Source organism: Phascolarctos cinereus, unplaced genomic scaffold (assembly GCF_003287225.1).
Source record: "Phascolarctos cinereus isolate Bilbo 61053 unplaced genomic scaffold, phaCin_HiC Scaffold_5;HRSCAF=322, whole genome shotgun sequence".
In the NCBI taxonomy this organism is placed as follows: Eukaryota; Metazoa; Chordata; class Mammalia; order Diprotodontia; family Phascolarctidae; genus Phascolarctos; species Phascolarctos cinereus.
This window is the reverse complement of record NW_027555958.1, coordinates 14714712-14728189: the sequence shown is the minus strand read 5'-3', so window position 1 is coordinate 14728189 and position 13478 is coordinate 14714712. Positions and strand designations below refer to the sequence as shown.

General features: G+C 47.2%; 1 protein-coding gene across 2 annotated transcripts in view; it reads left to right on the top strand.

The window, feature by feature from the left end:
• LIPH (lipase H) overlaps positions 1 to 12257 on the top strand; it is a 35985-nt gene extending 23728 nt beyond the window's left edge. Inside the window, exons 6-10 of one of the 2 annotated variants that reach the window (XM_021005854.2) lie at positions 1673 to 1840; positions 3751 to 3846; positions 6538 to 6649; positions 8562 to 8735; positions 11592 to 12257. In XM_021005854.2, the coding sequence (XP_020861513.1) occupies positions 1673 to 1840; positions 3751 to 3846; positions 6538 to 6649; positions 8562 to 8735; positions 11592 to 11664 (623 nt within the window). In that variant the 3' untranslated portion in view covers positions 11665 to 12257. The remainder of the gene's footprint in view (positions 1 to 1672; positions 1841 to 3750; positions 3847 to 6537; positions 6650 to 8561; positions 8736 to 11591) is intronic. The other variant, XM_021005856.2, reaches the window with a different exon arrangement.
• The last annotated feature ends 1221 nt before the right edge of the window (positions 12258 to 13478 follow it).

Genomic DNA, 13478 nt, shown 5'->3' with positions numbered 1-13478 from the left:
AATGGCCTTGTCTTAGTCCTTGTCTTCTTGACCTCTTCATCCAGCACCCATGACCAGCCTCTTCCCTTGTGTTCTCCCTCTCTTCTCTGGATTTTAGTGATGCTGATCTCTTAGCTCTCCTCCTGCATCTCTGACTGCGCCCTCTTGGTTTCCATGGCTGGATCATTAGCTACATCACCTCTGCTAACTGTGGGCATACATACACCCCCCCGAGAGAAAAGCTCTGTCTTCTCTCTCCTCTTCTTACATTCTCTTTCTTGTTGACCTCTTCACCTCCAACAGGTTTAGTTATCATTGGTATGCAGAACCCTGGACTTTCTCTCTCTCTCTCTCTCTCTCTCTCTCTCTCTCTCTCTCTCTCTCTTTTTGTTGTTGTTTTAGGCCATGGGGTTAACTGACTTGCCCAGGATCACACAGCTAGTAAGTGTTATGTGTCTGAGGCCAGATTTGAGCTCAGGCCTTCCTGAATCCAGGGCTGGTGCTCTCTCCATTGCGCCACCTAGCTGCTCCTGGACTTCTTTTCTCTTGGAATTCTACTTTACCTACGGCCCACCGGACATTTGGAAGCTGGCCCCACTCCCACAGGTGTGTCATACTCACCATGTCCATATCTGCATTCCTTATCTTTGCCCCCAAATCCTCTCCTTTTCCAAACTTCCCTCCTTCTGTCAAGGGCACCTCCATCATTCCAGTCGTCTGTATTTACAATGTCAGAGTCGTCCACAATTCTGCTCTCCCTCACCCCACGTAGCCACTCAGTTACCAAATCTTGTCAGTTGTTCACCTTGCCCTTTTCCCTGTCATTGAGTCCTCTAGACCTCTAGGCTTTACTGTGTGTCCTGTCTCTATGGCCTTTGACTTCCCAGGCATTGCCATCTGATGTGCCAGTGCCCCCTAGGGATCCCTGGGCTTTGTCATCTGCCCTCTGGCAGAACCCTTAGGTCCTTCCATCTACCTCGTCATGGAGGTAGAGACCCATGATGCTACAAGGTCACTGCTGGAGAGGCTCTCCCTTGGGGGAAGCAGGATTGACCAAGAGAGGGAAGTGCTCACCTAAGGCATGGCCAGTAGAGCTGGAGCTAGACCAGTGTCTGGTAGCTACTTTAATTATTCTTGCCAGTTAGGTGCTAAGTTATGTTGCTTTGCTGAATCTCGACTCTCTCAACTTTGGCATCTTATGGCAAAGCACCGGTCACCCCACTGTAATCAAGTCTCTGGCTCAGACTATGGAGAGACAGCATGACATGGTGAATAGTGTACGGCACCCAGAATCAGGAAGACCTTTCTTGGAGTCAGAAAAACCTGGGTTCAAATCCTACCTCAGACAATTACTAGCTGCCTGAGTCTGGACAAGTCATTGGATCTTTCTGTCCCTCGGTTTCCTCATCTATAAAATGAGGGGTTGGATTTGATGGCTGTTAAGGTCCCATCTAGCCCTCCTTCTACCATGAACTCATCCTTGGCTCTCTTGGGTTGAGTAACGTACCCCACCAAATCTCTCCAGACTATTCCCTCATATTTTCCTTCCTTTGCCATGACATAGAGAAGAAGCTGTGAGTCATCTGTAGAGGGCCCTGCCCTGTTAAACGTGTGCCAACTGCGACAATATCCCCTGCTTGTAAAGTGAATGTCCGTACTTAAACATAACCCTAACCTTTTATTTATAATGAAGGATTTGAGTATTTCAAATGTGACCACCAGAGGTCTGTTTTCCTGTACCTATCCTCTCTGAAAAAAGACTGTGACATCATTGCCTACCCTTGTGAGTCCTACCGAGATTACCTGAATGGCAAATGCATCAGCTGTGGAGATGACCAATTAATGCCGTGTCCAGTCCTGGGTAAGCACTTTTCTCTCTTGTGTTAGTGATGAAGGTCTGGACACCCATTTTCCTTTCCCAAAGGGTACCTTGAACGAGGCTTGGAAAACATTTCATACAAAAGACAGAGTCTACTTCTTGGTTTCAAAAATGATGAGTACCTGCTAGCCTGTGGCAACTAGGACTCTTAGACCCTGCAGCACAGTCAAATCTACTGGGTTGTTTTAACACCTGGTGGAGTTTGCTAGGAGGTCTTGGAGCTATGGTTGGGTCTCAGAGGAATCTAGAAAATATCAGTATGACATGTTCTCCTCAAGCTCAGGTTGGATCAAACAGTGATTTTTGAGAATATGAAGATTAGTGACATAGGTACCTGATTGTACTTAGGTGTTTGTGCCTCTCCTACAGTGACAGCATTCTTATTCCAGGATCAGTATGCTTCCTACTCTACCACACTGCCTCCTACAAGTGTTATGATAATACATAATTTGAGCATAAAAATCAGTATAGTTTGAGTTGGCCCCCTGACACTCAACACCACCTACCTACTTTTTGCTCTTCAGAAGGGAGTATGACCTCCAATTCATTCTTCCTATAGGAGAGAAAACTTAGTGAAAAAATAAATTGTGGTTTATCAGGTCACCGATTTAAAGCTATAGAGGCTCTCGAGCCCAACCCCCTCAGTTTATGGATGCAGAAACTGAAACATGGAGGTTAGTGACTTGTCCAGGGTCACACAGATAGTATTTGCAGTGGGATTTGAACCCAGGTCTCCTTGACTCCAGGTTGAGTTCCTTAACCAGACAGACACAGGGAGGTCTGGATGAAGCTGCCTGCCCCCGAAGTGGTCCTATGTACTCATATCCTCACTGTTAGAAGTTACAATTATGGGAAATACGGTCGTTCTTTTTCTTGGGAATTCTTTGTGACCTTGTACAAGTGTCTCAGTCTCTCTGGGCCTCAGTTTCCTCATCTGTAAAATGAGGAGGTTGGATTTGATGCCTTCTGAAGTCCCTTCCAGCTCTAATTAAATAATCCTATGATTTGTACCCATGTGTTGTAGGGCCAAGAGGCTTGGATTTGGAGTTAGAGGAGTTGGATTAAAATTTTGCTTTTGGGCTTTAACTTCTCTACTTTCCTTGTTTATAAAATGAAAGGCTTAGACTAAATGATCTCTTCTCAGGTCCTTTCTGGCTCCAAACTTATGAGATGTAACACTGCTGAGTTAGAGATCAGGGCACACTTCTTAGCCAGCCCCTTTGGGGCCTCCTGCTCCTTGGGGCCAGTGTGGAGGACAAATAAGCCCAAAGTGTCCATTTCCACATCTGGGGTCATTGTAACATTTGGTGCCAAATACATGTTCGTGCCCTTCATAACTTCTTTTTGCTTTTGCATGACAGTGTCACCTAGTTCTCAAAGACCAGCCTCTCTAAGTTTGCTCTAGCTCATTCCCAGCTCACCCGCAGGGGGAATGATTCTTTTTAGCTGTAGACATTCTCGAGGACTTCCTCATACATCATAGGTGCTTAATAAATGATTATTGATTGACTAAAAGACTATTGATGAAGGCATAGAGAGGTCACAATCTGCTTCAGTGAAGGGAGAGCCCCAACCACTAAGTCACAGATCTCCAGGAAGAATTGAAGATGTACAATCATGTCTATTATGTAGTCATTTCAGTTGTATCTGACTCTTCTTGACCCCTTTTGGGGGTTTTCTTGCCAAAGATACTAGAGAGGGTTGCCATTTCCCCTTCCAGCTCATTTTACAGATGAGAAAACTGAGGCAAACAGGGGTTACACAGCTAGTAAATGTCTGAGGCTAGATTTGAACTCAGGTCTTCCTGATTCCAGGCCTGGTACTCTATCCACTGTGCCACCTAGCTGCCCTTACAATCAGGTTATATTCACTGTTTCCTATTGCCTTCATAGGTTACTATGCTGATCAATGGAAAAACTACTCAATGCTAAAGGACCCTCCTGTGACAAAAGCTTTTTTTGATACAACTTCTGAAAAGCCATTCTGCAGTGAGTGCCCAGCGTTCTTTCCTTTTCCCCCAAATGTCCCTCCAAAAGCATGTTTGAGATCTAGTTATCTGATGGTGGGTTGTGAAGTTAGCTAAGGTCAATGAGGGGACAGGTTGACCACTGAGGACTTGGAAATGAGTCAACAAAAACTTGGGCCTCAGTCTTAGGCTTTGGGTTCTGCAAACTCCATGACAACCACGCCCTGTAATTCATTTCAATTCAGCAAGCATTAATTAATTAAGTAAGCACTTGCTTACTGAATGCAAGATACTAGGTGCCAGAGATATAAAGACAAAAATGAAATCATCCCTGCCCTCAAGGAGTATATATTCTATTGGAGGAAACTGCATAGACACAAAGAAGAATGCATGGACTATATAGAGAGTAAGTACAAAATCATTTCAAGGTACTGAGCCCTAGGGAGACTGGGAAAGGCCTGCTGGAGAAGGTGATCCACCTTCAGAACCTGGGCATTCTACTCATGTGACTGGGAGTGACTAACCCCTCATCTGGGCTTCACTCTACTCATCTAAAAATGCAGGGGTTGAATGACAATAATTTCAAGGCCCTTTCCAGTTCTGAATCTGTGATCTCCTCGTTCCCTACTTCAGGACCCAGGTGTCACATGGCTCCTGACCCAGAATCCCAAGGCTCTGACTGTGGAGTCCCCAGGCTTCCAATGATATCGGCCCACAAACTGCCTGCCTGGAAGACAGCCATGCCTTCAACTCCGCCTTTACCTACCTTCCATCCCCCTGTTGCTTCCCAGATTCTGTGTTATAATTATTGAGACTCCTCTCTCTGCCACCTTCTGTTTTTTGAAAAAAGACAATTGAGAGAAAACAGGTTTTCTTGAATCATTGAAGTCGGTGCATTAGAACAGGAGCCACAAATTGGTACTTGGTAGGCTATCCCCTGGCACAGGAGTTGTGAAATTCAGCCCTATATTCTCAGGATGCTGTATTGGCATATCCTAAAGTGACATGGGATTCATGATATTAGAGCACAAAGCCATGCTACCTCCATCTAGAAGGTAAAATGATTCCCTTCCTAGTATCAGACAGGAAAAAAATCTTAAATCCATTTTCATTGTTCTGTTTTGTTCTTACAAAACAGATTTCTCCCTGTATCCATCCCTCTCTCCCATCCCAGAGAGTTATATCATATAACAAAGAATATTATTTTAAGGTGAAGAAAGAAATACGTTGGAAAAAGTCAGACAACATAGTCAATGTTCCACACCTGTACACCTTCCACCTCTGCAAAGGAGTGGGAGGGGGGTAAGTCACATGATGAAGAAGCAGTGCTCAACATCTAGGGGGATGGCACAGGCAACTGCTGTTCTCATGCTGATGAAACACGTGGAAGAAACTGTGCCATCCATGAGCAGAGATGAGAAGGGAAGGTGAAGTGGGGTCAGTTGAGGGTTGAATTCATCCATCCTTCTACCCATCCACCATCTATCCACCAGCCAGCTGGCTAATGGGTTCAGTCTCTCTTTGAGTCTTTTCTCAAAGCAATGATGCCTTGTTGTGGGAAGGCCGTCCTACCTTCTCAAAGGCTTTACTGGAAGAGAACAAATCCTGCCAGTTCCTCCCAAGCTGGATCTGGCAATAGCCAGTGTATCTGTCACCTGAAGGCCAGCCAGTGGGCCAGCAGGGGATGGCTTTTTCCAGCTACTTGTACTCATGAAGACTACCTGTTGAGGCAAAGAGGGGCTGAGCTCTGCGTTACTGAGGGGAAGACCTGCACCGATGAGATCACAGATTCATGAGGTCTATAAAATGAGAAGATGGGGCTCAATGGCCTCTGAGGTGTCTTCGGGCTCTGGTCCCATAATCCTGTGCAGAGCACTGTCCTAGGTGCTGGAGGAGATCGAACACCCTTCATGATGTGGCTGCAGTCTACCTTTCCCAGTACTACCCCTACATACTCCCATGGACCACTTCTTATTTATTACCTATACTTGACATGTCTCCCACCTCCATGCCTTTGGACAGGCTGGGCCCCTTGCCTGGAAGATTCCCCCTCCCCACATCCACATCTTGGACTCCTTGGATCCATTCAAGGCTCAGCAGAAGTATTACGACGTTCTTGCTTGATTCATTTCAGTGGTTAGCACTCCTCCTGCCCCCAAAACGTGTTTGAATATAATTTATATTGACTTCTCTAAATATGTCATTTTCATCTAGTTAGATGTAAGCCCTTAGAGAACAAAGGCTATTTCATTTTTGTCTTTGTATCTGCTGTGCCTAGCACAGTTCTGGGAACATAGTTGGCACTTAATAAAGGCTTGTTGGATTGAACTAAGATTCAAGATAAGGAAGATGTGGCCCCTACATGCATAATGGCGGGAGGAGTGTTGGAGAAGAGGGGAGCTATGACCCCAGTGCAACCCTGATGTCAAAGGACCCCCGCTCTTCTCTATAAGTACTCAGACTCAGTGAGCATCAGACATAGAACGTAAAAGAACACAGGACAAACTCAGGTGCAAACCCACGAGGTCTAGGGACCTTGGCCCCCATGTAAGGAGGTCCTCTGTCTCTCCTCAGGATTCTTAGGCAGGATCTAAAGAGTGTGAGAGGAGAAAGGAAAGGTCATTAGGGAGATGAAGGCTTCCTTCCTCCACCCTTGGAGTGGATACAAAATAAAGCTGGCCCGATTCTGACTGCAGACCCTGCCTCCTTGCAGTTCAGCACTACTTTGTGGACATCATGACTTGGAACAAGAACATAAGAAGAGGTTACATTACGATTAAGTTAACAGATCAGGCTGGAAATACAACAGAGTCCAAAATCAATCAGTAAGTTGTTGGGGTTAAATTGGATGTTGTCCATAGCTCATGCACGTGTGTGTGCATGCACACGTGTGCACATGTGTGAGTGTATGTATGTGAGTGTGGAAGTGTTTGGCTCTCTCATTAAGGGATGCGAACAGTGGCTTGTCAAATTCATCTGTTCACCATTTTTTACTCTCTCCATAAATGTTGGGAAGGCTCTGCTCTGGTTCCTTGGGTGATCGCAGCTCTCTCCTGCTGCAGTGAAGGGGCTGGTGAGTGGCACCTCTGGCTGTAGGAAGGAAGAAGGTGGCTGATGGAGGCTGCCTCCTGCACTCTCACCTCTAGCTTGCCCTCCATTGCCCTGTGCCCTTGCTCTCTGCAGTCACATGGCACATTAACCCTCACCCAGGTAGCCAGTCGTTAGTAACTGGCAGGCGACTGTTGGCGGAGAGGGGTTAGCTGTAGAAATCTGAGTGTCTTTGGGTCCTTAGAAGTCTTCGATTAGATGTTACAGGCAGTCCTCTTCTGAAGGGTGAGGGACTTGGACTCAGTGATCTCTGAGACCCCCTCCAATCTCTCCTCTTCGAATTCCATGCTCTGGTTGGATGGACAGAACCTTGTCGGCTGAGGAGCGGCCATGCCACCTTCTGGGTGGTTCTGCCCCAGTTTTCTGGTACTCGCTTGGATAGTAACTATGCCTGTCCTTAATTTCTCCATCTTTCCTATCTTCAGGCCAGGGTCTGTCAGTGGAAGGAGCCCTGGATTTGGAGTCAGAGGACCTGGGTTCAAATCCTGGCTCTGGCACCTTGAGCCAATTATGTCCCTTTTCTGGGCCTTGGCTTCCTCATCTAGAGAGAGGCTTGGATTCACTGACCTCCAAAGTCTCTTCCTGTTCCAGATCCATGGTCCTACGACCTCTGCCAGTATTTCTAGGCCTCTTTTCTAGTCATTATTTTCCCCCATTGCTACCCTCCATCCTTCTCTCTTCTTTCACTCAGAGAGCATCTTCTTGCAGAGCCTAGAGGATCACCAGGCAGAAAGAAATACCATTGTCCTCTCCCCCTTTGCCTCAGGGACACGTCCCTTTAGTTTTTATATAACTTGACCCATTTTGAGACTCATGAGATTTGACATAGTGTAGTGGATAGAGCTAGGCAGCTCGATGGTGCAGTGAATAAAGTGCTGGGCCTGGATTCAGGAAGACTCCCTTTCATGAGTTCAGATTCAGCCTCAGACACTTATTGGCTGTGTGACCCTGGGCAAGTCACTTCACCCTGTCTGCCTCAGTTTCCTCATCTGTAAAAGGAGCTGGAGAAGGAAATGGCAAACCGGTCCAGTATCTTTGCCAAGAAAACCCCAAATGGGGTCACGAAGAGTTGGACATGACTGAATAACATTAATCTGAATAATTCTTCCAATCAGCTCTGAGATCTTTGAGGACAGAAACAGCTTCATGTTTGTCCTTGTGTCCCCAGTGCCTAGCACAGTGCTTCAATGCACGCTTCGTTGTTGACTGATCAATTGGTTAAGTGCCTTTTTCATGCCAGACATTTTGGCAGGCACAGGGAAGCATGGCCAAAACTGCAGCTGTCCCTGCTGTCAAGCAGCTTATGTTCTATGATCACAGGGCCATAGGCTTAGAGCCTTCTCCCCAAACTACTTCTAGAATCCAAGAGCCTAGGTTCGCTTCCCCCTCTTCTGCTCTGGGACACTGGGCATCTCCCTGGGATCCTCAGTGGCCTTCTCTGTACAAATGAGCGGCTTGGACTGGTCGGCCATTAACACCCCTTCCAGCTCCAAATCTCAGAGGCACACAGACAGGACACATGGGTATGGAGGTACATGTATGTGATACGTCGCTATCCTCATATTCCTTGAGGTTGGTTTATTTAATGGGAAGATGTCTCTTTTTAAAGTCCATATCTCTCTCTTATAGCGAACCTGCCACATTTCAGAAATTTCAGCAAGTGAGCCTCCTTGCCAGGTTTCCTCAGGATGTTGACCAGGTGAAGGGCATCTCTTTGGTGTTCTCTACTGGGCCTGTGATCTGGTCCAAGTACAAACTCAGGATCATCTGGATGAAGCTGAGACCGATCACGCACCCTGAGAAGTAAGCAGTTTTTGCCCGCGGTGTGCCCACTGGGTCTTCCCACATGAGGGTTAGAATGGGTCCAGTGACTCTTCCGGCAGAGCTCCATCAGCTCGTGGGCCAGAGGGAGAGCTCCAAAGCAAGGGACTGAAAAGCCTGGGGAGGACCAACGGTCTCAGAACAGAACATGGCAGGTCCAAGTGCTCACAGAGTTTAATAATGGAGCCAAGGACTGTCTAGGTAGCTGCACCCCCTTAGTTTGCGAGGATGTTGCTTACAATTTAGAACAGCATGTTAAGGCGAACTGGCTGCTGATGTTTGCCTGATCCCCCTGATGGGGGTTGTATTCTGGCTGTGCCTGTGTGTATTAGGACCTAGGTGAATTTACATCTCCATTCTGGCTCTCAGTTTCCTCATATGTAGAATGGGTTGGGCCAGTTATCTTCTACAGGTCTTTGCAGTATTATCATTTTAGAGCTGGAAGAGATATCATAGGTGTAACATACCTTTGGGTTGCCAAAGAGATAGGATGCTGGAGATGAGCATGTGCTGGTCAGCATAGAAATCCCTCCCCATGTAGGGGATTCTGGGAAAGAAGTGTGTGTCCCTTGTCTCAAGATACATAACCCTGGGGACACACATATAATGAATGAACAATGCCTGCCCTCAAAGAGCTTACCTTCTAGATAGCATCATGTCTTCTTTTGGAAGGCTGTTGTGAGAATCAAATGCCATAACCGATGTAAAGTGCTATATAAATGTGAGCTATTAGCATTCTCTCCATCCTATCTTGCATCCAGCCAGCTAAAATGGTGGACTGCATTTGAAGAACAATTTATGACTTTGGTAATCCACCAAATAGCAAGGAGAGGCAGACATGAGGGGAGTTTGTGTTAGGTTGGGAAGAGGGAGCACAGAGGAGGGAGGCTGGAAATTTGGGGGCCAAATGTCCTGGGCAACTGCTTTCCTTCTGGGACCCTTTTCAGTCTTGACGCTTTTGCACTTACCTCCTTCCTTAGGCTTCTTCTCATCATATCTTGCATTTTCAGTTGATAGAAAGCCAAGAAAATTATTTTCTTTTCGTCTTAATTCTACTGGGAGAGGCAGTGTGATATAGGAGCCAGAGGCCTAGCCATTGGGTTGGGGAGCCCTGGGTTCAGGTCCTGCCTCTGACACCTGCTAGCTCTGTGACTCTGGACGACCTACTTAACTTCTCTGAGGACATCCGCTCCAAATGAGTTGAGATCAATGCAGGAAGTTTCCCTAACCGGAAATTCCCTACATGGACGAAGTCACGGTTCTGGAGCAAAAATAACAATGATCATTGGCAATCATCCATGATTGACAATAACTCCTGAAATCCTCTCTAGGCTAGGGGCTCCCTCTGCTCATTCCACAGACGTCCTAACTGCAGACTTGGACAGTTTGTTTTGAGCGGCCGCTTTTCTTTTTATTCTGGAGACAAAGGAATCACTTTTTTTTCAGGCAGGTAGGAAGAAAATCCAGGCACTTTGTCAGTCAGGCAGAGTGTGGTGCTGATACCATCGAGATCTGCCCTGATTTTTGGCAGGGTCTTTGAGGTGGTCAAAACAAAGGGTAATGTCATCGTAAGGAGCATCTGTGACAAGACAAGGAGGGGAGTGAAATCACCTCCTGAATCCTTTGGCCAAAGCAGGACCCAGTGGGCAGAGCTGGACCTGGAGTTAGGACCTTGATGACTGTGTCGCTCACCCTCCCAGCCTCAGTCTACTCATCTGGAAAATGGGAATAAAAATAATACCTGGAGCACCTCCCTCATGAGGTTTCCGGGACGCTAAAATGAGATGCTGTCCTTGAAAGGGTTTTTCACTAATCCGAGCCTGATGTAAAATGGAGATCATGTTACTCCTCTCAGGATTACTGTGGGGCTCAAATAAGATAATGCAAGGGATAGGGACCAGACTATGATTTCACTGGTGTAGGGAACTCCCAGCCCTCTACCAGTGCAGGCCAGCACTGTCTCTGCTTGGAGACTTTGCACTGTGCCTGGCACACAGAAGGAGCTCAATAAATGCTCGTTGCCTGGAACTCTGAGAGCCTAAAGTATATGCCAGGTCTTTCTGGCCCCAAGGCCAGCTCTATCCGCTGCACCACACTGCCTTCTAGATAGGAACAAAACGATTGACCAACCTGGTGTAACCGCCAGCCTAGACGAGGATTCTTCTGACAAAGTACCTGCAGAAAAAAGAACTTGGCCCCAAGCACTGCTGTCTTCATCCGGCCTGAACCCTGACCCTACATTAGCTGATGTTCTTGGGGAACAGCTTTGCCCCCCCCCGCCCCGCTTTACCTTTCTGTTTCTTGCTAGTCTTTATCTTATTTATCAAGCAAAGGTTGTTCTTATGTATATCCTGGACTTATGGTGTTAAGTCTCCCCAACAGAATGGAAGCTGCTTGAGGGCAGGGCTGTTCTCATTTTTGTCCATATAGCTTCAGTGCCTGGCCAGATGCTGGGCACTTAGGAAAGGCTTAATAAATGCTTTTTGGGGGGCATCTAGGTGGCACAGTGGATGGAGCTCCAGCCTTGGAGTCAGGAGGACCTGAGTTCAAATCTGGCCTCAGACACATGACACTTACTAGCTGTGTGACCCTGGGCAAGTCATGTAACCCTGATTGCCTCACCAAAAAAAAAAAAAGAGGCAAAAAAAAATGCTTGTTGAAGGACACACAGCTAGTAAATAGCAAAGCCAAGATTCAAACTCAGGTCCCACGGTGCAAGTTTAGTGCTGTTTCCGCTATACCGTGCTACCTCCCTGGTATCTATTGTGACAAAATAAATGTCGTTCAGTCAAAAAAAAATGCTTGTTGATTGAGGGAGCCGTGCTTTCCTTTTCTCAGGCCACAGATGTGCAGATATGATCTCGTCCTGACAGAAAACAAGGAAACAGCCTTTCAGCCCATCCTTTGCTAGCTCACAGAAGCTGTCGCTTTGCTATCAAGCAGAGAACAGACCAGAGTGCACATACATCTCTGCGGATGTCTTGAACTGTATCACAGAATGCCACGTGGTTTTAGGACCGTCAAATAATTCTGGAGAGTGAACGCAGATTGGGGGCGTTTTTCGGGGAGGGGACAGTATTTGCTGGGGCTGGCACCTTAGCTTCCTACGCTTGGTCCCAAGATCCAGGGACCATCCAGGACATTTTCCCTAGCATTTAAGTGGCCAGGGGGCTGTGGACAGGAGGCGCAACTTTGCTCTCCCTTGCCTGTGGCTTTCACTATGGGCCTATCTCTTCCTCCATTTCTGCCTGTGCTGATGTGATAATCTATCTCTTGGGGATCCTGGGAAAGAGAAGGACTCAGGTCTGTGAAGGGATTTGAGATATGAAGCTAAAATGCCTCTTCACGTATGTTGTATGTGTTATGCGTGAATGTCTTATTTATTCTAAATGGCCCAACAAAGTGTAAGCTTTTGGAGGGCAGGGACTGTTTGTTTTTGTATCTCCCATGGCTAGTTCAGTACCTGGCACAAACTGGGTACTTAATAAATGCTTGTGGAATGAATGAATACGTTTTAATAATTCTCCTTCCCCAGATTCCCACTCCAACCCACTTTGAGAATGCTGTATTCAGAGAGAGAACAGTGCCCTGGCTTTGTTCTCTTCTTGCATGGGGAATATGTTGGAGAGATGGGGAGAGTCTCTGGGGCTCCACTGTGGTGGATGAAAAAGGAAGGGATAGCAGAGGGGCTGGAGCAGCAGAGGGGCAGAGGGAAGGAGTAGAGGCAGCCAGCCCCCTTCTCCCACTGGCTCTCTCCCCAGCCCCTGAAGTGCTGAGAGACAGCCAGGGCAGAGGGCGGGTCAGAGAGAAAGACCTGCAAAGCAGCAGCGGATTCTCCTTGCCAGGGCTCAGCCCACTAAACCTGCACCAGTGAGATGGCCAGGACCCACAACACCACTGGCTATGGCAGCTTGCTGAGAGGTAGTGTGGGGTGGTGAGTGGGGGAATGGACCTGGATCAGGAAGAACAGGGGTTGAATCTGGCCACTGCCACCTGCTACTTAGGGCAAGCCATGACCTCTATGAGCCAGCCTCTCTTTCCTCTTTTGTAAAAGGAGGAGGGGGGGCGGGGTTTGAAGCAGATGATAATATAACAATTATATTCATAAATGATTTATCATTTACCATGATAATAACCTTGTAATAAGGTAGAGTCTTCTCAACCCATCCAGATTCCAGAGTTCCTCTGGAATTTCTACCACCTCTTCTCATTCTGAGGCCTTGCTGGAAGGATGAGATTAGCACTGAGTGGACGCTCCATTGCCTGCCATGGGAAACTAACCAAAAACTGGATTCTTGCCTGGAGGGGCACGGGTGGGGGTGGGCCCCCACTGGGAGCCCAGAGGACACCAAAGGAGCTGCAGCTGCTTAGCATGGGTTTATTATGCCTTGTTTTATCCTAGTTACTTGCTCACTGATTCTATATCAAGAATACAAGCACCTGTATACAAGGTCCAAGCATGTTTGTTCACAGCTATGGAGAGCCAACTCCATTATGCCGGGGATCACTGGCATGAGGCAGGGCCATCAGTGGGTGGGGATTTCAGAGCTGATTTCTGACAGGGTAAGTTCACAAATCCACACGGCCCTGGAGAATGAGTCAACGTGGTGCCCCATAGAAAGAAAGGATAGAAAGTCATGGACTTTCTGCGATCCCTGGAGACCAGGTGCCTTCTTAGCACTCCCTCCCCATGCCCCTCCCATGGAGGAAAAACTACCAGGGCGA